The 22,497-nt window shown below is 37.3% G+C and overlaps 1 protein-coding gene across 1 annotated transcript; it reads right to left on the bottom strand.

Moving 5' to 3' along the window:
- Positions 1-10,535: 10,535 nt before the first annotated feature.
- Positions 10,536-16,996, bottom strand: LOC143595056 (protein argonaute 1-like). The gene is made up of 22 exons (XM_077074199.1): positions 16,913-16,996; positions 15,690-16,432; positions 15,417-15,625; positions 15,173-15,322; positions 14,947-15,080; positions 14,753-14,862; positions 14,560-14,666; positions 14,332-14,470; positions 14,138-14,254; positions 13,948-14,055; positions 13,802-13,873; positions 13,584-13,706; positions 13,317-13,485; positions 12,974-13,233; positions 12,717-12,859; positions 12,573-12,635; positions 11,895-11,958; positions 11,678-11,813; positions 11,516-11,589; positions 11,332-11,426; positions 11,219-11,250; positions 10,536-10,966 (listed from the first exon to the last, which is right to left on the bottom strand). Exons 2-22 carry the CDS (start codon positions 16,422-16,424, stop codon positions 10,758-10,760), a joined length of 3,249 nt encoding a protein of 1,082 aa, XP_076930314.1. The 5' UTR covers positions 16,425-16,432; positions 16,913-16,996; the 3' UTR covers positions 10,536-10,757.
- Positions 16,997-22,497: the final 5,501 nt, after the last annotated feature.

The raw sequence follows: 22,497 nt of genomic DNA, 5'->3' as shown, positions 1-22,497 counted from the left end.
AAAAACAGAGCCCATCCACCCGAACCACCTGATTGTTCAAAACGAGAAATAAAAGATAGTTTGGGTTTCGTCCTGAACCAGGATCCTTCCACCCAAACCATTATCCTAAGCATATTATATTGTTCATACACAATCAAAATAGAAATTGTTCAAACAAGCAACCATCAGAAACACATCAAACAACCTAAAAATCGGGCTCAAGCCTTTTCTTCATCGCTGTAACGATTCCGGCGAAATCAGGTATACCCTAACCGGTATATACTATTTATGTGTTATATAATAATGAATATGTGAATTATAATGCGTTTATACGAGTATGTATGATTCATAGTACGAATTATACTCGATTATACAGTTAATCGCATTGGAAATACAATTAACCGATTAACGGTTATTGAAGCCCGAACGAATCGAGGATTACGTTATAGACGGGATATATGATATTTAGTGATGTTTACAAAGTATTAAAGCTTCGGGATAAGTGAATTAAAGCACAGAAAAAGAATTTCGATTTAATGGTACGTCGGTACGTTAAACGAAAACTTTAATACCAAACCGAGCAAGAGACGATCGATCAAGCCGAAAAAGATGCACAATTATTAATAATATGATGTTTTAAGTTAATGAAAGTCATGGTTTAAGTTTTTGAAGTTTTTAAGTCGGTTTTATATAAATTTCATTTTTAAGCCGAAAAACGACCGTTTTAGCCTCGTTTTAAGCCGAATTAAACATTTAACCGAAAAACGAACTGAACCAGATTATCCAAAATATTATCCGGATTACGAGAATCTGAATATGTGGCTTAAAATGGAGATGTGGGTCCCACCCCACCCTCCAAATGATCCGATCGGACCACCACTCCCCAAACCTCACTTCATTTTCTTTTTTTCACAAACACATTCATCAATCTTTCAACTCTCTCTCCACCTATGAACTAAAAACCGGGTTTTGAAGCAAGAAAAACAAGGTAATGATCGTGTTATGTACGTGTTTATCTTCGTTTCTTGAGTGTTCTTGCAAGAAAATGAGGTTTCCAAGTGAAAAAGGGTGAAAACCCGAGATGGAACCGATTCTTGCATGATCAAGTAATGTATACGGGTTATACAAGGGATCTTGGTCCAAGAAAGGAGTTAAACGAACCAAAAACGAATTTTTACGGTTAAATCTTTGTTTTTATATCATAACCGAAACCATGAAAGAAATGGCTTGATTGTGGGTGTAACTTGCTTGGTGTGGTGTTATTGTGCTTGTAGGTGTTGTATCTAGTTGATAGCAAAGGCTAGAAAGCGAGATTCTTGCGATTTGAAGCTAGAAACTCAAGGTAGTTCGGTTTTTGTATAAGGGTTATGAATAGGACAGATTGTGTTTCGTGTAGAGTTAGGTCATGAAATTTTACAGGGATGATCTACACATGAAAATATGAGTTCTGTAATATTTGGTAATTTTTGGATAAAGGATGAATATTTGGTGAATTTAGTGCTCGGTTTTGGCCAAAAATGGTGAAAAATAGTTAAATATCATGAAAAATTCTGGAAAATTGCAGATAAGCTTTTTATAACATGTATAAGTCACACACAAAATTTGAGGTCAGTTGGAGAAGTCTAAGCAGGCTTTTCGGTTAAACGAGTTCTAGGGTTTTCTAGCTCGGTTTTAGTGAAAATGGCATTTAAAAAGGGATTTTGGTTCTGGAAAAAATACAGGGGACTATGGAGATGGCAGGGTCATCCAGAAAAATTTGGGATTTTTCTAAGATCGTTTGGTATTTACGACATATTTAGTGTTTAAATGGTGTTTAAAAATAGATAAATAAATTCTAAATATAAAAATTAATTCTGGAAATATTTTTATAAAATTCCCCACTGTCAAAAAGTGATTTGTGCAAAATTTCAAGATCCGGGATTAAACGGATAATTATTGGTGCAAAAATAAACTTTTAAAGCTTAAAACGCGTAAACCGGTAAAGTTCGCATAAGCGAGCTGACTGGTGTATAAAAACCCTAAAAATGAACTATTTTCATATAAATGAGTTAAATAAGTAAAAATGAATCATCCGAAAATAATTCGGATGATTTGAGTAATTTTTACCCGATTTAACAGTTTCCGTTACGCTAAGGACGGAAACGGGTCCCGCGGTCAATCGGGGCGTCTAAACCGAGCTCTAATTTCACATCTTTAATTAAATTACCAATCAACCACTATTTTCGGGTCGTGTGTGACCAAACTCATTTTTGAAACATAAAAACAGATAACCGTGCTAGGCACGCAAAACAGGGAAAACAAACCATTAGTAATTTTGACTAGGGAACTCTAAACGATATCACAATCTGAGTCCTGAGAAGTGTTTCTGGGTTAACATTGCCCCCGGAACGGTTACAGTACTGGGTTAACGGTGTCCCCAGATGTACCGGTTAACACGGTTAAAGTTATGTTAATAGTGATTTTATAGTAACGAACTTAGGGATCGTATTACAGATCCGGACTAGTAGCTGGTGTACTGTGATACCTAACTGCCTACGATAAGGTGAGTTTCACGAGCCCCTTTTTCTGAATTGTTTTTAAATATTTTCCCGGGGCGGAAAGCTTGTTACTAATAAAATGTTTAAGTACATACTGAACGCATGGATTTGCGTGTATTTATAAATACTTGATTATACGGGAATTGTACGGAATGGGTACAGTACTGGGTTAACAGTGTCCCCAGATGTCCCTAGAAGTGTTTCTGGGTTAACATTGTCCCCGGAATGAGTACTGTACTGGGTTAACAGTGTCCCCAGACAGAGGTTTCGCTTGTGGGCTCAGCATAATTACATCGATACTATTATATTATGATATGGATTTATCATGGTTTATTCAAATTGTGAAACTCACCAACTATTCGTAGTTGACCCGTTTTCTTTACATGCTTTCTAGGTACTCCCAAACTGGAATAAGTGCTACATGCTTGATGATGCGTGCTTTTGTGTAAGCTTAGTGATCATTTTGTATTAAATATGTTAATGTACTATTGGTAAAACTTATGTGCTGTCGCCTATACGATAACTAAACTCGGAACGATGTAATATGATGTGAATTAATGTAGTGGTGTTTTCTTTATAAGCAATGCTGTTGATATCAGATGTGTCTGTTGCATCCCGTTTACGTTTCCGCTGCGGTTTCGGGGTGTTACAGAACTTGGTATCAGAGCCATTGGTTATAAAGAATTAGGATGTCTTTAAAAGATACCTAAAATATAACCAGTAGCTCAAGTATTATAGGATCTGAATATCAACTAATAATATATAGTGACGAGATCTGGATGAACTTGGATGGACAAGTGAGTTATTATGGTCCGGAACATAATAACAGACTTGTCCGCACGAGGGAATTCAGGGGAAGTCACGGGGAACATTAATAGGTAAAATCGGCAACATATGTGTAAGTATATGATAATATTTTTATGTGACAAGGTTGTATAAGTGTGTGTATATTAATTTAATTATGATTTACGTTATGGAAGAAACTATATGTTTGCTAACTTGTGTATAGGTAAGGATGTCGAGATCACAAAGTCTGACAGTGGAGGAGGACCCGGTGGAGACTAGTTCCGGGGACTCTAGGAGCTTACGCTTAGCTTCCAGCACTGAGCCTAGTGAGACTAGCCGTAGGAGTGCTAGCCTGTCCGTCCCTACTAGGGTTGCCAGATCCCCTACCCCACCCGCACCACAGGTCACCCCTACCCCTCCCAGACCCGGTCCCCGCCTCACGGCGCGGATCAGTGCCCCTTATGTCCCACCTACCTTTACCCCACCCAGACCCACTTACCACAGGGGCGAGTCCTCCCGCCCCCAGCCTGAGCCTGTGCCTCCACCCGTGTGGGGTACCCCTAGGCTGGAGAGGGATGAGCGTCCCTCCACCGAGGCTGCATGGCTTCGAGTGCTCACCGAGCAGATGAATGAGCACACCACCGCCTTGACGGTGGGTATCCAGAGGAGGAATCACTTGGCGGACTGCATACTGGACAGCCAGTATGCGATCGCTCAGCTAAGGAGGGAGGACGCATACTCCCAGTGGTTGATTGACCGGATGGAAACACGGATCCGGGGTTTGATGGCAGTGTTAGTGGTGATGGTGGTAGTGTTGGTATGGTTGGTATACCACCATGTTTAGATCATGTTAGGGTAGTAGTCAGGGTCCGCTTTTTGATACTCTGTGTAAGCAGTTAGTGGCGATGCTAACATAGAGTGAATCTTGGGTAGTTATAGTACAGCCACTAGCCCATAGGGGGTCTCTTTTTGGGAATACCATTGTAGATACTTTTGTTGTATCATTCAAGCACTGACCCATAGAGGGTTATGTCGAAAAGATGCCGATGTAGGACTGATGTATGAAAACTTAATCTATGGGCTGATGTTTATGTAATGTGTACTAATGTTTATGTAATATGTACTGATGTTTATTAATGAATAGAATATGTGTTGTGTATCGAGATTGGAATTTGTATTAATTATATGTATTTTTCTTAATGTTGTGTAGAATGGCACCAAAACGATCAGCTCAAATGTCAGAAGTGGATGTGAGCCGTCTGATTGCTCGTCAGTTAGAGGCGGCGATACCGGATATAGTATCGCGCATCGCCGCCAGTATTAATAATACGACCAATCCAGCCCCTGCGAGCAATCAAACGACCACCAATAATGATGGGGAACAAAATGTGAACCCTCCACCGAACGGTAACCCGATTCCAAGTAATGACGCACCGCCTAGGGTGGTCGTTACAGACAGTAATGGCCCTATACCCAGTGTAGAAACGAACCGCACTGAACCGACTCCTGCAACAAGGGGATGTTCAATTAAAGATTTTATGTTGTGCAAGCCCCTAGATTTTAGCGGGTCTGAGGGACCAAATGGGTTGGTTAAGTGGATTGAGAAAATAGAGTCGGTTGTGAACATCAGTAACTGCCCTGAGGATTATGTTGTTAAGTATGCTACCCGCACGTTCACGGACCATGCCTTGACATGGTGGAACACAATAGTGTAGACTCGCGGTCAAGCAGCGACAAACCGCATGACCTGGGCAGAACTCAAGGCCCTTGTGCTGGAACATTTCTGCCCGAAAAACGAACTGCATAAGTTAGAAAACGAATTGTGGAACCTGGAGATGCAGGGGGCAGACCACTTGGGTTATACGAACCGATTTAATGAATTGTCGCGATTGGTGCCATGGTTAGTCACCCCAGAGTCAAAGAGGGTTGAGCGTTATATTGGTGCAAAAATAAACTTTTAAACGGATAATTATTGGTGCAAAAATAAACTTTTAAAGCTTAAAACGCGTAAACCGGTAAAGTTCGCATAAGCGAGCTGACTGGTGTATAAAAACCCTAAAAATGAACTATTTTCATATAAATGAGTTAAATAAGTAAAAATGAATCATCCGAAAATAATTCGGATGATTTGAGTAATTTTTACCCGATTTAACAGTTTCCGGTACGCTAAGGACGGAAACGGGTCCCGCGGTCAATCGGGGCGTCTAAACCGAGCTCTAATTTCACATCTTTAATTAAATTACCAATCAACCACTATTTTCGGGTCGTGTGTGACCAAACTCATTTTTGAAACATAAAAACAGATAACCGTGCTAGGCACGCAAAACAGGGAAAACAAACCATTAGTAATTTTGACTAGGGAACTCTAAACGATATCACAATCTGAGTCCTGAGAAGTGTTTCTGGGTTAACATTGCCCCCGGAACGGTTACAGTACTGGGTTAACGGTGTCCCCAGATGTACCGGTTAACACGGTTAAAGTTATGTTAATAGTGATTGTATAGTAACGAACTTAGGGATCGTATTACAGATCCGGACTAGTAGCTGGTGTACTGTGATACCTAACTGCCTACGATAAGGTGAGTTTCACGAGCCCCTTTTTCTGAATTGTTTTTAAATATTTTCCCGGGGCGGAAAGCATGTTACTAATAAAATGTTTAAGTACATACTGAACGCATGGATTTGCATGTATTTATAAATACTTGATTATATGGGAATTGTACGGAATGGGTACAGTACTGGGATAACAGTGTCCCCAGATGTCCCTAGAAGTGTTTCTGGGTTAACATTGTCCCCGGAATGAGTACTGTACTGGGTTAACAGTGTCCCCAGACAGAGGTTTCGCTTGTGGGCTCAGCATAATTACATCGATACTATTATATTATGATATGGATTTATCATGGTTTATTCAAATTGTGAAACTCACCAACTATTCGTAGTTGACCCGTTTTCTTTATATGCTTTCTAGGTACTCCCAAACTGGAATAAGTGCTACATGCTTGATGATGCGTGCTTTTGTGGAAGCTTAGTGATCATTTTGTATTAAATATGTTAATGTACTATTGGTAAAACTTATGTGCTGTCGCCTAGACGATAACTAAACTCGGAACGATGTAATATGATGTGAATTAATGTAGTGGTGTTTTCTTTATAAGCAATGCTGTTGATATCAGATGTGTCTGTTGCATCCCGTTTACGTTTCCGCTGCGGTTTCGGGGTGTTACAATCGCCCTCATTGCCCGCCTTCTTTTCCGCCTCCGCCATCTCGTCAGCACATGTTTCCTTGATCACCTCAGAAGTACCTACAACATCGACTTCTTCAACCTTTTCACCCCTCAACATCTTCAGCTTCTTTGCCCAAGCCTCGGAATTCCAGGAATCCATCACATAGCCCTTTGCCTGCATCTCCCCTGACATCTTGAGCATTGACTCCATGATACTTGTAGTTGCAGACCTCTTGGCATCTTCAATAAGTTCAGCTTTCTCCAACTCGAACGAGGCTTTAAGATCCACAATCTCTTTTTCCTTCTTTCTGTAAAGCTTGATCCTGTGTCTACTGCGTGTTGGAGATCTGCAATCTTGCCTTCAGCCTCTCTCAGAGCCAATTCAGTATCTTGGAGCCTTTGTTGGTAATTCTCAATCCCCTGTTATCTTCAGGTTAACATAATTTTTTTGCAGATTATTATTCCTTAGGATAAATAAGGATACTTACTGTTCCAAGAAGACTGGCAAGAGCTTGTAATTTCTCTCCAACTTCGGCAGTGCTCATATCAGCAAAAAGCTCAGTCTCGGCTGAAGTGGTGGCCTTCCTTTTCTTCTGGACAGCGCTCTTCTGGCGAGTGGTTGGAATCCTCGGCCTTGGGGAAAGAGTTTTGGAGTGCTCCTGTTTCACCACAGTTTTGTCCTCGATGAAGTTATCCAAGTCGATCAAGCTGAAGGAAGATTTTGATCTCGGCATTTCTGTGCAACAATTTATCAAGTTATTTTCGAGAAAGCAAAATCCTAAGGGTTTTATGAAATACCCAGGATACTTACCAAAAGACATACTCTCAGAAGACCTCGTTGCAGTTGTGTTGGTGTCACCTATTTCTCCTTCGAATCGGAATTCCCCCTCTTTTGCTGGAATTTGAACAGAGCTTTAAGTCTTTAATTCGTATTCTTTCTATACCTTACCAAGTCATCAAAAACAACTGCAAAAGAAAAGATGTGTTAATACAAACTGTTTACAGAGAGAAATTCTATCCTAAGGATTTCCTACCCTTATGAACCCATTCAAGGAATTGAGTCACGCGTACAAAGAAGAATTTCTTCTTCCAATCATGGTCATTAGCAGACACTTTGGGGACCACGTAGAGTCGACTGGTTTTGGATTGAAGGCACTAACGGTAAGATCCGTGTGTACGAAGGTTATAGGTTGCGGCTATCTCAGGGAAACCTATGGTCAGTTCGTGGGTTTTATTCAAAAGATCTATTGTAGATAAAACTGTCCACACCATTGGCATAACCTGGGAGTAGGAGAAGCCGGTAATATCGAAAAACTCCTTAATGAGCGGGGAAAATGGATACGAAAGGCCGATTGAAAAAGGGTAGTAGAAAAAACAAACCCAGGTTTCGGACGAAAAGTCAGCTTTGGCTTTGGGGTCGTATGGTCTAATGACACCTTAGCAGGTTACAAACCAGAATGTTTTAGAGATTTGATATCGACATCATTGAAGAGACACTGATCTTCATCAATAGCAGGGATGTAACCCTGGTCTATGAAATCCTCGGAGGTAGCAAAAGAATAAGGGTTGAGCGATCGAGGGGTTCTTTTTCTCATTGTTATTCGAATTAGACGAGAATCTTTAGAAATTTAAAAGAAGGGGAAGAGAGAGACTGACCTGGATATGAAGCGATGAAGAGATTATTATGATTTTGAGATTTTGGAATGGCTTGATTATAACCTAAAAGAACGGTTATAGGTTTTCCTCAATTCGCGTGCCTGTCCTTTCAAGTCACAGAGATATTTTCAAGTTTAAAATTTAAAATTTTTACAGCTGTCACGCGCTAACTGTAAAAATTGGGGGCAATTGTTGGGAGCAGATTTTTATCCTCAGGATTAATCATGATTTAAGGATTTCGACGTATCCTGCCGATGCAAATATTCTGAGGATTATATTTCACTAATCCAATTGTCCTTTATTGTTATGTTTGTTTTGCAGATATAATCATGTGTTTAATGTGCTACTAAGAGCGTGGGTTTGCAACGGTTATTTATGAGGCACCGTCAACTTGAACGTGGGCAGCAATGGATAGTGGAGGACTTAGTCTAGGGTTTATCCCGGATTTCTCGGAATTTCTGTTTTAACTTTTTGTTTATATAACTGAGCTGAATTGATCATTTAGAACACACACTTTACACATAGAGCTACTGAAATTCATTGTAACACTTAGCAATTGATCAATTATCAGCTCCACCACTTGTAATCAACCTTTTTGTTATTAATAAATAGACGGTGATTAATAAATAGAAGGTGATGGTTTTCACCGTCCGGGGGGTTATGTGCTGGAGATCCTCACAATCAAGGGCTTTTTTCCCTCGAAATCAAATCTTTATGTTCACTATATTTTTGATTAAGCACTCTACCTCACATACGAATTTGATCACAAAATTACTTTGTTAATTTTTAACCGAAACAATTATATCTAACCTGCCATATCTAATCTACTTTTTGCAGGCGATTTAAATTCAAAATGCCAGTTGTAATCTACTCACAACTGCCATTTTGGGGGCAATTGTTAAGGCAAGGATATTTTATGCTGATGATATGTTATCCTTAAGGGACTTTTGGATCAATTATCCTTAATATGTGTTCTAGATTGTATCAGGATCAAGGATCCTCAGTACTAATTATTCATAAACGGTTGTTTTCTTTGAATGGTGTTATGTTAAACAGGTATAACATCTAAGAGACCTGGTCTACCTATTAGTTCACAGTCTATGGGAAGTGGCATGTGGTTAAAAGGAGTGCAACGTATCTATTTGAGCACACTCGTCAAAAGGAGTGCAGCGGATTAATAGGAATTTTAGTTTGTTATTTTGTATATTTCATTGAGTTATGGTCAGTTTAGGAACACAAAACACACTCGTTATACAATACGCAGAGATTACTTTAGCTATATTCTCATACACTTAGATTCATGGTATTTGCCGATCATAGTCTCCAACCTTGTAACACCTTTTTTTATTAATATAGTGATGATAGACATTTGTCATCACCCGAGGTTTATGTGCCGACGATCATATCCGATCAAGGGTTTTTCTCGTAACAAATCTCTGTGTTTTATCCTTGTCATTTACATATTCATTATCATTATACAAGCACTCTATCTAACCGATTTTTGACCAAAACAATTAATATTTATTAGATATAAGATTATATGAAATCATATATTAAAAAATATATATTTAAGAAAAAGAAACCTCACGCCCATCTCTCGTTTATATATATATATATATATATATATATATATATATATATAATCTCAAAGTATTAGGAGAATGAGTGGCAGCCGCAAAACAAATTAAAGATTATTGGTTTTTCACGGCAAACAAAAAAAGAGCTATTGCCGCCGCCTTAAGCCGCCGCCCGACACCTTGTTGGTCGCAAGCTGCCGCTTTATCATCCGAACTCCACCAACTGGATTTGCCGCTGCCACCAAACCTATTCGCCACCACCGCAAGCCGGGTTGTCTCGGTTATCAAACCTATTCGCCACCACCGCAAGCCAGGTTGTCTCGGTTATTGTTAACTGAGGTAAACTTATTTTCGGGTAATATTCATGTTTCTTTAGTTGTTTCGTACTGTACTTATATTGTTTGTAACCATATCCTGACGGTTCCTAAAAGTGATTATTACTCTATTTATATTCCGCTACGTTTGTCTATTTATTAATATGATTAGTATTTATAAAACAATTAATGAAATCAGATTTACTTTGTTAAACCATTGACTAATCACCACTTGAAATCAAATAAAAAATTCAAAACTTTCTTCAAACCCGACATTTTGGTTTTAATTTTTTCCAAAAGCAAAATATACAATTCAATTTCAATTACGCAAGTACCAAAATAACCAAACCAAACACTGTATTAAACCGGTAAAGTATTCTTTTTCGCATCCACTAGGGATGATAAATATCACATTCATGATTTCATCATTAAATGACTAATCACATTTATTCAACAGTTAACTTCATGAATCCTAGAGCGGTAGAGCCATAATAAAAGCCACAATCAAAGGATAGATATCCAATCAAACATTCAAGCAACCATCCAAGCAATCTTAAGTTGTTTTACAAACCAAACCCGGAATAAAAGTAGCAAAACACACCACATAATCGAAATCCAGTCGAACAAAAGTAGCAACACACACCACGCATAATCGAAATCCAGTCAAACATCACACAGCACAATTCAGCAATAGAACATAACCCGCTTGACGTTCTCCTTGAGAGCAGGGAGAGGCCTAACAGCAGCATTGGCACCTAGCGCACGTGTGCTCCTACCACCACCCATCCCACGACCAGCAGCCCCACTGATCATCGATCCACTGTCAGATGTATCCGGTTCCATGTAAAATCGTGCTCGAAAAGCGGCCAGATGAGCATAGTAAGCCGGTGGCACTGCATAAACAACATATTTCAGAAACGTTGGACACAAATTACTAGTCACTTTGAACAGCGATCATTATTTACCCTGGTCTATCTCAAGCGGTTTTTTCTTTGTTCTTTGGCCAAATCACAGATTTTACAACTTCAAAAATATGATGATTTGGCTACGTTTGAATGCAAGCTTTGTATAAAACAGTTTCGTTGAAAGGTTTTGATTTCAATTTATATAGTTTTGGGCACGTTATAAAAAACAAAAACACTCACCAATGGATACAGAGCGTGTGCACCTTGCATAACTGTCAAAACAAACCATAGGTAAAAAAATACAAAACAATAACAATTAACACATCTGAGGAGAATGAGATAAATTAACATACGTGTAGCATAGATTATTAGTGAGTGATTGAAGATCATCAGCTGAAAACCGGTTCTCATCCCACAGCACATGGTAATGAGCAGGACGGCTTGTACCCTGTCTTATCAAATACAATTAATCATTATTTGTCAAGTTACAAATTTAAAAATTTAGGAAATTGTTTCAAAAAATAGATCCAAACGCACCTGAATTCCGGCATGACTGCACAGATAGAAATCAAATTCTGTAGGGTGACAGATCTTTGAATCAACAACTGTGCCTGTGGATTACATTGTGAATTATGAATTAAATTAGTAGTATATACAAGAAAACACAAATGATGTATATGATGATGATTTTAAATATACCAGGGAGTATATTTCCACTCCTGTCAACAGATCTACGGTCGTTGTGATTGTTTGCAAAGAGTCTAGTGTGATGACGCTTTTGAACCACGACAAACGTCACTGGAGGCTGATAATTTGGCTCCAATGAAGCACAAGCCTGTATTTACAAATTGAATAAAATTAAAAGAAATGATCAAATGAAAAACTATTTATTTAGTATATACAGGATTGTATTTACCTTACGGATTGCATCAAGCTCATAAAGTAAAACTTGGTAGAACTGTCCTTCGCTCACACCATCCCTTCACAATATAATTTACATCAACAGTTGAGAAAGGGTATATTTGTAAAGACTAGTAGTGTGCCCGCACGAGTGCACGATGCTTATTTCATTAACCACAGACTATTTACAAAAGCTTTAAAGTACACGTAAACCCAAGAAAAAAATTAAGTAAAAATACATACAGTGATATACACTCATGATGAAAGAATGTTAACTAAAATAACAAAAGGGGTAATAACGTCATTTTACAAACAATTATAATAACAGTTATAATAACAATTATAATGATAAAGAAAAAGTAAACCGTGAAGCAATTTTGATGACATATGTATATGCTTCGATCACTCGTATATACTATTAACAAATCGATTTTGAACAATACTTAAGTCAATATAAAAGCTATAAAACAGCATATTATAAAAGTTATATATGTGGACCACGTTGCATAACAAGATTGGTTAAAAGAGTATATATAAAATTAAAGTAAAAAACTTTAGCATCTAAATGCTTACCATATAGAAGGGGCCCTTGTGACTTAAAAAAGTGATTTTACACAAATAAAGTTTACCTTTTAAAATGCAAGCACATATAATGTACGAATGAAAACAACAATAAAAGAAAAGGAATGAATACCTGTAAAAGATGATACGTTGCGGTTTTTGCCCAGTTGATCTACGAAACGATATCAATAGCTCCCTATATTTGTGCATAAATTAACATCAAAAAACATATTTGAATACAAACAAGTAAAAAAATTTAAACATAAACAACACATACTTAATCATGCCACCCGACACTTTGCCTCTATTTGGGTCCTGCCATTCCTTGTACAAATCTTGAATAAGTTCTTGACGATGTGCTTGAGCACAAACCAATCCAGCATACTTAGTAATTTCAGGCCAGTCTTGTGAAGACACAACCTACAAAATAGGGTTTATAAGGTTGATCTAAAAAACGATATTATATTAAAAACAAAAAAAATTGCACAAATGGTCCCTGTGCGATTTTCAGATTCAAAAAATATAGAAACTTACAGCTGCAATTGATGGGCTAGAATCTTCACCAGGGTGAGGATGAGTGACGTCAGCACCAAAGATAATTGTTGGGACATCACTAACATTAGGGATTCTCCTTGTAATTGCATCAGCAAGAACCGTGTTTCTTCCACCAACCTTAACATTAATTTTTAACGCAACATTTGCTAAATACTGCTTGCTCATCCTAAACACATGCTTTGTTAAACAACATTGAGAAACAATCCCGAGGTCAGTCTCACATATTCTTTTCAGGTCACCTATGCAAAAACAAAACAGCAGAGTTATAGAAAAATACAATTGTGCTAACTTTGACCAGTTTTTACCGATCAATAGTTAATACCATATAGAGAGCCATTGTTGTCAGGCAAAATGACAATAAGCAAATCGAGTTCTTTGCGGTTGGTGGACTGAAGTTTAGTCATGGCTTCATGAAACCGAGCTTTCAACACTCGTTCAACCTGATCAGGTCGACCACTAAATGGAGGAAGCACGGGCTCGGTGCCAAAGTTCTGCAAAAGCAAACAGAAATGAAAAGAAATAAAATAAGTCAACAGAAAATAAGCAAACAGTCAACAACTATTTGACTTTAAAGTGTTGCTGACAATACCATGCCAGAAATAGTGCACATTTGTGCAAGCTCGGTACAAAAGCTACGAGCAATATTATCTTGAACATTCCGCGCAAAGTTGATGCAAATCCAATTGCTGACTGTTCCACCGTTGACCATTTTCTGTCACAAATATCAAAATATTAAAAGCATTACATGTCTGATAATAAATTAAAATCATAAATTTATACATGTACATACAATAACAAAAAGATTACCTTGTTCATCATGTTCCATTGACCAACTTGAGGCAGACAGTCCCTTTCACGGCCAGTGTCATGATATTTAAGCTAAATAAGCAGATACAATATTTAGCAAATAGTGAAAAGAATGAAAAAAATGTGTAGCTAGCTGACTAATTTACCCTTGGAGGAGGTAAAATTCGGGCTTCAACAGATGCCAGCTGTGTGCTGATTTTGATTCCAAATTCTTTCGCGTAAGGATCTTGTCCATAAGCATTGTGTCTAACAGTCTGCAAAGGGTTATGCACTTGATTAAATTCGTTACACATTTCAATAACAAAAAAACTACATAAAATTCAAAAAAAAACAAACCTTGAGAATATCACCCTCTCTTTCTTGAGGGCGCTGACATGTCACCTTAAGAAGGGCGGTGATCTGGCGTTCGTTTAACCTCTTTGAGTACCTCTGACCCTCAACAATTTTGCAGACCTGCAAATTAAAAAGAACATTAAAATATCTTTACTGTCAAGATAATATGTATTTGAATATAAAGAAGTAATGCGAACCTCCATAGGTAAATAATTTGGTCTCTGGGAATTGCCAACTTGCAGGCATGGCCATTGAACGTGTTGAATGGAAAATCCATAAGTCTCTCTGAAGTATTCAACCACAGACTTCAATGTACCTCTTTCATCAACTGGAAAACTGATGCATAACAAAAGAAATAATCAACCACACGTCATGCTTTAGTCAACACAAAAGATCGAAACTGAAAATTAGAATAAGGTTCTCACTTAAGTTCCCGTGTCGCTTGTGATGTTAAGCCAGATATGCGATACTTCCTACGCATGTTTCCACGGTGAGTGACTTCAACTTTGACACCTCTAAGTGCTTTCTTGATCTGGTCAATGTATTTGAATATTTTAAATAAAGAATATTGTTATTTTGCATTTTTAAATATATTTAAAACAGTAAAAAAAAGGTTACCTTCACACGGTCTGAGTCAGATAAAGGTCTTGCAGAAACATCCCTATTCAGAAGTTGTGTGACAAAGTCAATCACAGGCAGCGGCTCAATAAATGCAGTAGAAGACATATCTGAAAATCAACATGTACACACATAAGTTAAACAAACTTCATGAAAAACCAATGCAGATTATTATTAATCAAAGGGCAACTAACCAATATTCAACGACAACCCCATTTGTGTAGGCCTTATGCTTTGATAAAACCCACGCCAGCTTTCAAGCCCCTCGCCAAGTGGTTGTCTACGACCCAAATCAGGAGAATAGAATGACCGTCCAACAGGCGAGTACCTACAAAAGATTACAGCAAACAATAATCAGTATGTCATTACATACATATACTTGAAGATATCAACTAAAGATAGGTGTAACTAACTACATACCGATTAGTAGGTAACTCGCGTAACACAATATCCAAAACCTGAAGTGCTTCCTGTGGCGCATCAGCTTGTCTCCCTGCTAAAAACAATCCCAGATGATGCAAATCCGCACGTGAAGCCAGCTTGATCACAACTTTGAAGTCCCGTTCTCTCCTGCATCAATAATTTGCAAATCTTATAATACATGTTCAAACTTGTGCGATGTCTTAAGTGATTAAAGATTGAAAAAGATAACCAAAATGCTGACCTGGCATTGCCAGAACCATCATCTTCATCTAGAAGAGTGATCTTAAACTCCTTTGAAACAAAAGGAAGTGGTCCAGCAGTATACAAACTCTTTCTTCCATCATATGCAGGAAGCCTCTTTCCAAGATGAGAGTCACGGTACAGAGTCACTAGTTGTGCCATTACAGCACGATTCACTCCACGTGAAGTTATCTCAGGATTAATAGTCACCTACACAATTCAAAATACAGTTAATATAACTTAAAACAAACGAACAGCGAAAAACAAAGCTTACATCGTATTGGTGCAGATCCTTATCAGGCAGTTCCGCAAAGAAGTGATTAGCTTTGACAATGCAACTTTCACCCACGCGGCCTTTTCCTGGACGCAAAGGAAACCTCAATGATTTGGAAGAGACAGGTGCCACTTGCTGACTGGGCTCTTCTTGCTGCACAGATAGCTGCTGCAACTGACCAGCTGTCTCATCCACCGTCTGCTTGGTGGAAGATGAAGATTCAGCATTCACTTCAGGTGTTGGTGTTGACTGCAATGCCGCCACAGGCTGTTGAGGAGCTTGTGTAGCTTGGTACAGCTCGGGAACGGGCGGCCTAGAAGGTCCACCAGAATACTGAGGTGCAGGTCCACCACGGCGCTGTGGTGGTGCAGTTCCTCTAGGGGGCCTCTGCTGCGGTTGATCAGGTGGTCCACCATAATACTGTTGCGGATCACCGCCCCGTTGTGGTCCTCCACCACCATATCCACCCCTGCTACCCCAGCCTCTTCCTCCTTGAGGCTGGCCACCTTGGTAGCCACCTTGACCGCCTTGGTAACCACCCTGCTGACCTCTTCCTTGATAGCCACCCTGCTGACCTCTTCCTTGGTAACCACCTTGTTGCTGTTGTTGATACTGTTGCTGTTGTTGAGCAGGTGGCCTTTGAGCCCCACTGCCTTGACTTTGACCGTAACCAGCATCCTGAGGCTCCGAGCCTTCACCACCACCGGGAGCTTCAGTTCTCCTCTTTCTCACCATTGTGACAGCTAAAACATACAGAAATCATTATCAGCTTCAGCTCATCATAAAACAAGATACAAAACCAAATATTAAACTAGTAACTCTTCATAAACTAAACCCTATCTTTTATAATAACAAATTCATCTCAAAAACTATAAACAAAAACAGGATCAAACAAAACACATGTCAAAAGCAAGAAAAACAAAGCAAAGCTTTCAAAAACTCCGGTTTTAAAAAATCCACATATAAAAAATATTCTCCTGCATCCAAAAGTCAACAAAAAGCTCACGCATTACATCATGCTCAACCTTGCAACAGTCGTGAGGACCGTACAACAATTTCAATATACAAAAACTTCAAATCACATTCCAGTGAAATAACCTACAGCACATAAAAAGTAGAAATAGATTGACTAAAACAAAATCAAGGTTAACTAGTAGAGACTCAACCACATAGGTTCAAAATCGAAAAGAAATGAGTGTTTAGAGAAGCAATCGAAGATATACCTAACGAAATCGGCAGAGATCGGAGGATATAAAGAGGCACAATGAAGCAGATCTGATCGGCGGTTGAAAACCCTAAGAAAGAGAGAGAGCTTGTCTTAAATAAATAAATAAAGATCCCCCAAAATCTGTGGTGGTAGGTCTGGGAAAAATCACAATTTACTCCCTAGGTTTTCACTCCGAGTCAATGTGTCTTGTTTAACTTTTTGTTTCAGTTTTTTACCTTCTTCACTTGTTTCTTTGTTTCTTCTCGACCAGGATTGTTACGGGTGTAAATAACTATGCAACGCTTGATAATAATTAGAATTAATTTAGTTTTATGTAATAACTATCTTATTAATCCGTGATAGAAATTCTGGTAAAATATTTGTTGATATATTTGAATATTAGATTTACTAGAGCCCGTGTAACATACGAAATGATATAAATAATTAAGTTACAAATAAAACAATACATAATATATATATATAGAAAAATGTATTACATTTATACTTGTATCATTATAAATAAATTGATTTTATATATATCACAAAATAATTTTTTCCAAAAAAAAAAAAGAACTTAATAAAAAACAATGCACATGCAAAAACATACACAAGAACACTTCATCTATTTAAAATTTATTCTCGGTATTTTATATGTATAATTGAAAGAAATTTAGTTATGAATCAATTCCGGAGAATACTTCTCATATAATAATAGTTTTGAGCTACATACTGAAAAAATTTTTGATAAGTTTGAGGGGTTTCTTGACTTTGCCAATTGAAAAAAAATAACATGTTCAATTTTGTGAATGTTTTGATTCACTTGAGCATAACTTTGTATGACATGTTTCACATACAACATTCTGTCATTATTAAAGGAAAAGTCAATTTTGACACAAATGTTTCTAATTTAATTAAAGTTAAAAGCATTGATAGACCTGGATGTGACATGTCGGAAGTATTTGTCATTTTTTCTTTAATTTTAATAGTAACTGGAAAAATACTCAATGTGCAAAATCTCGGATCATTTGACTATTTTTAAAATGTCCTTGAAAATAAATTCGAACCCCAATCACATTTAAAATTATAACTTTCATTTGTTTTAAATTTTCAAGTCATAACTTTGAACCCGTAACAAGTTTAACGATAAATCTATTTGCATTTTAAAAAATTTTAAAATATTCAGATCATCATTTTTACTGTTAACAAATGAGCCAAATGTAGTTAATTTGTATTAAACGATCTATTTGCCAACTTTTAACCCGTAACAATCAAATTTAAGTTCCAAAAAACATGAACCAATCCTTGATGAAAAAAAACCCAAAAATCTATTAATGATAAACTGTATTATATTTAAAAGTGATTGATATATATTGTCCTTACAATATAACACATATATGTACTGTTTACTAAATTAAGCGAAAAAATAAATAGATAGATTTAAATCATATATTTATAATTTATAAATTTATATGACAATACAGAAAAACCAATAGATAAATAGATTTATTTTTAAAAATGGATCAACTTTTAACCATATATTTATAGTTTAATGAAAAATTATTTCGTAAAATGCAAGCATATTAGAGTTTTTTTTTTATATTTTTCATTTAAAATATTCAACAATATGCATAGTATATAATATGTTAATGATAACATTTAAATTCATATTCTTTCAATATTTAACAAACACGGTTTGTTGTTGATATTAAAATTTCACCAAGTATGTTGTGAAATATATTCTAATAATGTATAGTAGTATAACATGTAAATATTTATTTTTATAAAAGTGTAGAGATATAATATAAATAGAGTTTAAGGAAATTGAATAATTAAATCATGTTATAGATATAATATAAATGGAGTGTAAAATGAGAGTGAATAATTATTCATCTATGACATATATTAGTTTTGAAGGGAAAAAATAGGTAGATTTATTTGGATAATGCTTATAAAAAGGTTTTTATGGCTTCATATACGAATTTTTTTTTAATTCTTTTTCATTATTAATATGCTTAGATAAAGTTTTATATGTAGTTAATTAACATTAAAAAATTATACCAGGCTAATGATAAAATAATAAATTTTTTGTCACACCCTAAAAATTCACTAACGGAGTTTTACCGTCAGAGGGTGTGAACTAACAGGATCGAAATCATTAGTTATATCAAACACAACAATTAAAGTTTTAAAAGAATAACCAAGACATCAATTCTTAAGTAAAGTTGCAGAATCGTAAACTGTAAAGTAAACAGTTGCGCCACACAGGATGACTTAAAGCAACAGTTATCATGACAAACTTTAAAAGAGTTTTAAAAACATAAGAGTTCAGTGAGTCCAATATTAACCGGTTCGATTGTTCAGAAGGACTTAGATGGTTTGTTGCCACTTAGCCTTACAAGTGATATATAAAGTATAACAAAATCTAAAGCGTTTGAGTATGTTATCTCCCCTTAATAAAAACGGTAAAGAGTAAAAGGGGCCGTGAAACTCACCGTTTGCGAAGTTATCAAAAATCCGAGAAAACCGTGCGTCAAGTAAATCCTCACTAGTGCTCTAAAAACAAAAATGAGATTTCTAAGTGTTTGAACTACGAGTGAGTCTCTAGACTCGACACATAAAAGTTATGCATGAGATGTGTTCGTGTTACGTTTGTGAAACAAGTGAGACTCGACAAACACATTGGTGATAAGTTACAGGTGTGAACAAGTATAGTGTTAAGTGTTACTACAGTACATCATTAGTAAAATATCTACCACAAGGGCAAATATGTCAAACACATTGCAAACATCGGTCAAATAGTCACTTTTCATGTTTAATTAAAGAACTTAGCAATTAAGTTTCCGAGACAGATTTTAACACGTCAAGATTACTCTATTTCACCAATCATAACATGTAGATAAAATCACCACAATTCATCACAGAAGCACACGTGAGTTAGGTTTCTAAAAATATTTTTTATTATATTTTTATTACAAACGCTATTATCACAAGAATCAAAACAACACAGTAAGCACACAGCAGTCATTATCATGCGCAACAAAACGTTTTTTACTATTCCCGTTACATGGTTAATGCAATTAATTCAAGATCAATTGGGTTAGATTCCACACTCAAATTATTAACTTCCAGAAGTGGAATCAACTCAATTGGTCTTGTCGGTTGTGAGATACATTATTTACAAAACAACCTATAAGAAGGGTTCCAGAATCAGACTTGCGCAACAGATTTGTAAATTAATAAAAACTAACTTTCACACGTCCAAAAAATACAAACTCATATGCTTTAGAAACTAGATTCGACCTATTACATCATAGAATCAATAATCACTTCAAAACATATCATTATCATCAAGTTACAGCCATTTTAACATTCAATTATGATTCTGTACAACATCAGTTTTCACCAAAAATTCAACAAACTACTAATCTATGAACAAATAACCATGTATATAACCCTAACTCATCAATAATCAATATATTTAACATTTAGGATTTATGATCATCATGTGAAATCATGAAAACCAATCAATGGAATAGGTTAAGAGAGTGTTTAGTTACAAACTTAATACCTTAAACCTTCAACAAGCTTGTTGGAGTATTGTGTGTGTGTGTGTGTGTGTGTGAGTTTCGGCCGATCCAAGGGGAGGGGGGCTGCCGTTCGCAAGAGGGAGGGAGAGTAGAGGAGAGGAAGGGTTAGGTTTTATTGATTAAGTTGTTTATATATTAATTAGTTATATTACAAGTTACACATCACACCCTAAACTTTTAGTTTAGTTTAATTCTAGCATAAACTAGTCAATTACATCCATAATATGATGTTATACATACAAGCACAAATTTACACATATAAACGTAACACGTAATTATACCAAGTACTTGTTTATAATATTTATTGTTTGTTCACCAACGGTTTGAGTCGACTCGTGTGTGATTTCGGTGAAACTCCGAAAGGCTACTTGTGTAGTGATTGTCATGCGTCATTTAAATCCTAATTAAATGTAATGAGATATGCGTTAACTGGAATAACATAGTTCGTGTGATCTTGAGTTTGAATTAACGGATTTACCTGAAATTGACGATTGTCACAGTACCCTTGTGTGTCAGTGCGGTGAGGGGTTGAGCAATCTTTGAAAATCCCTCAATGAAAGGTCTGTAGTAGCCAGCCTGTCCTAGGAATTGTCGCACCTCAGTCGAAGTCTTAGGTGCTTCTCAGTTTTTGATGGCCACTACCTTGCGTGGATCAACATGGATACCACTCTCGTTGATCACATGTCCTAAGAAGTGAACCTCGCGAAGCCAAAATTCGCATTTAGAGAGCTTAGCGTACAATTATTCCTTCTTTAGTAGTTCCAGGATTAACCTTAGGTGTTCTTCATGGTCGCTTTTGTTCTTGGAGTAGACGAGAATGTCGTCAATAAAAACAATAACAAATTTATCGAGATACGCCTTGCATACTCTATTCATGAGGACCATGAATACGGCTGGAGTGTTGGTTAAGCCAAAGGGCATAACTGAAAATTCATAGTGATCGTACCGAGTTCTGAATGTCATCTTTGAAATATCTTCTTCACGCACCCTTAGTTGGTGGTAACCAGATCAATCTTCGAGTAGTAACTCGATCCTTGAAGCTGGTCGAATAGATCATCAATTCGGGGTAGGGGATAACGGTTCTTGACCGTCACCTTGTTCAGATCCCGGTAGTCGATGCACATGCGGAAAGTCCCGTCTTTCTTTCGAACAAATAGGATAGGGGCTCCCCATGGTGATGAACTGGGTCGGATGAAACCTTTATCCAACAAGTCCTGTAACTGAGTGGACAACTCCTAAAGCTCTGCCGATGCGAGCCGATACGGGGCTCATGCTATGGGTGCAGCACCTGGACTAGGTCTATTTGGAACTCAACTTGTCGAATGGGTGGGAGTCCTGGAAAATCTTCCGGGAAGACTTCGGGAAAATCTCGCACAATCGGTATGTCTTCGATATGTTTCTCCTCCGCGGGTTTCTCCATAACATGAGCTAAAATCGTCGGATGACCCTTTCGTAAATATTTCTGCGCCTTCATGAGGGTGATGATGCTAGTAGTCATGCCGCTCTTCTCGCCCTGTATTAAGATGATTTCGCCGGAAGGAGTAGTGATATAAACTATCTTGGCGTGGCATATAATCTCAGCTCTATTCTCGGATAGCCAGTCCATGCCGACAACAACGTCGAAGCTACCAAGTGTAAAGGGTATGAGGTCGATATCGAAGGTATGACCCGACAGTTTCAATTTACATCCCGCTAGTACATGTGTTGTTTCTATAGACTTACCGTCAGCTAATTCAACATGAAACTTAGCATCTAACAGTGTCGGAGTTAAGTCTAACAGTTTACTAAAGGCTTTCGACACAAAACTCCTATCAGCTCCAGTGTTAAACAAAATAGAAGCAAAACAGTCTTTTACAGGAAACTTACCGGTAACCACGTTCGGATCGTGTGGGCCTGGCCCGATCCAATGACAAAGGCTCTACCCTTACTACCGCCTCCGTTGCCCTAATTTTGTTTCAGTTTAGGACAGTCCTTCCTGAAACGACCCTCCTGACCACACTCAAAGCACCCTTTC

The sequence above is a fragment of the Bidens hawaiensis genome, unplaced genomic scaffold, assembly GCF_021521415.1.
Source record: "Bidens hawaiensis isolate Kalapana, Puna unplaced genomic scaffold, B.hawaiensis_p1.1 tig00001717_1, whole genome shotgun sequence".
In the NCBI taxonomy this organism is placed as follows: domain Eukaryota; kingdom Viridiplantae; phylum Streptophyta; class Magnoliopsida; order Asterales; family Asteraceae; genus Bidens; species Bidens hawaiensis.
This window is presented reverse-complemented; position numbering and strand designations above follow the sequence as displayed.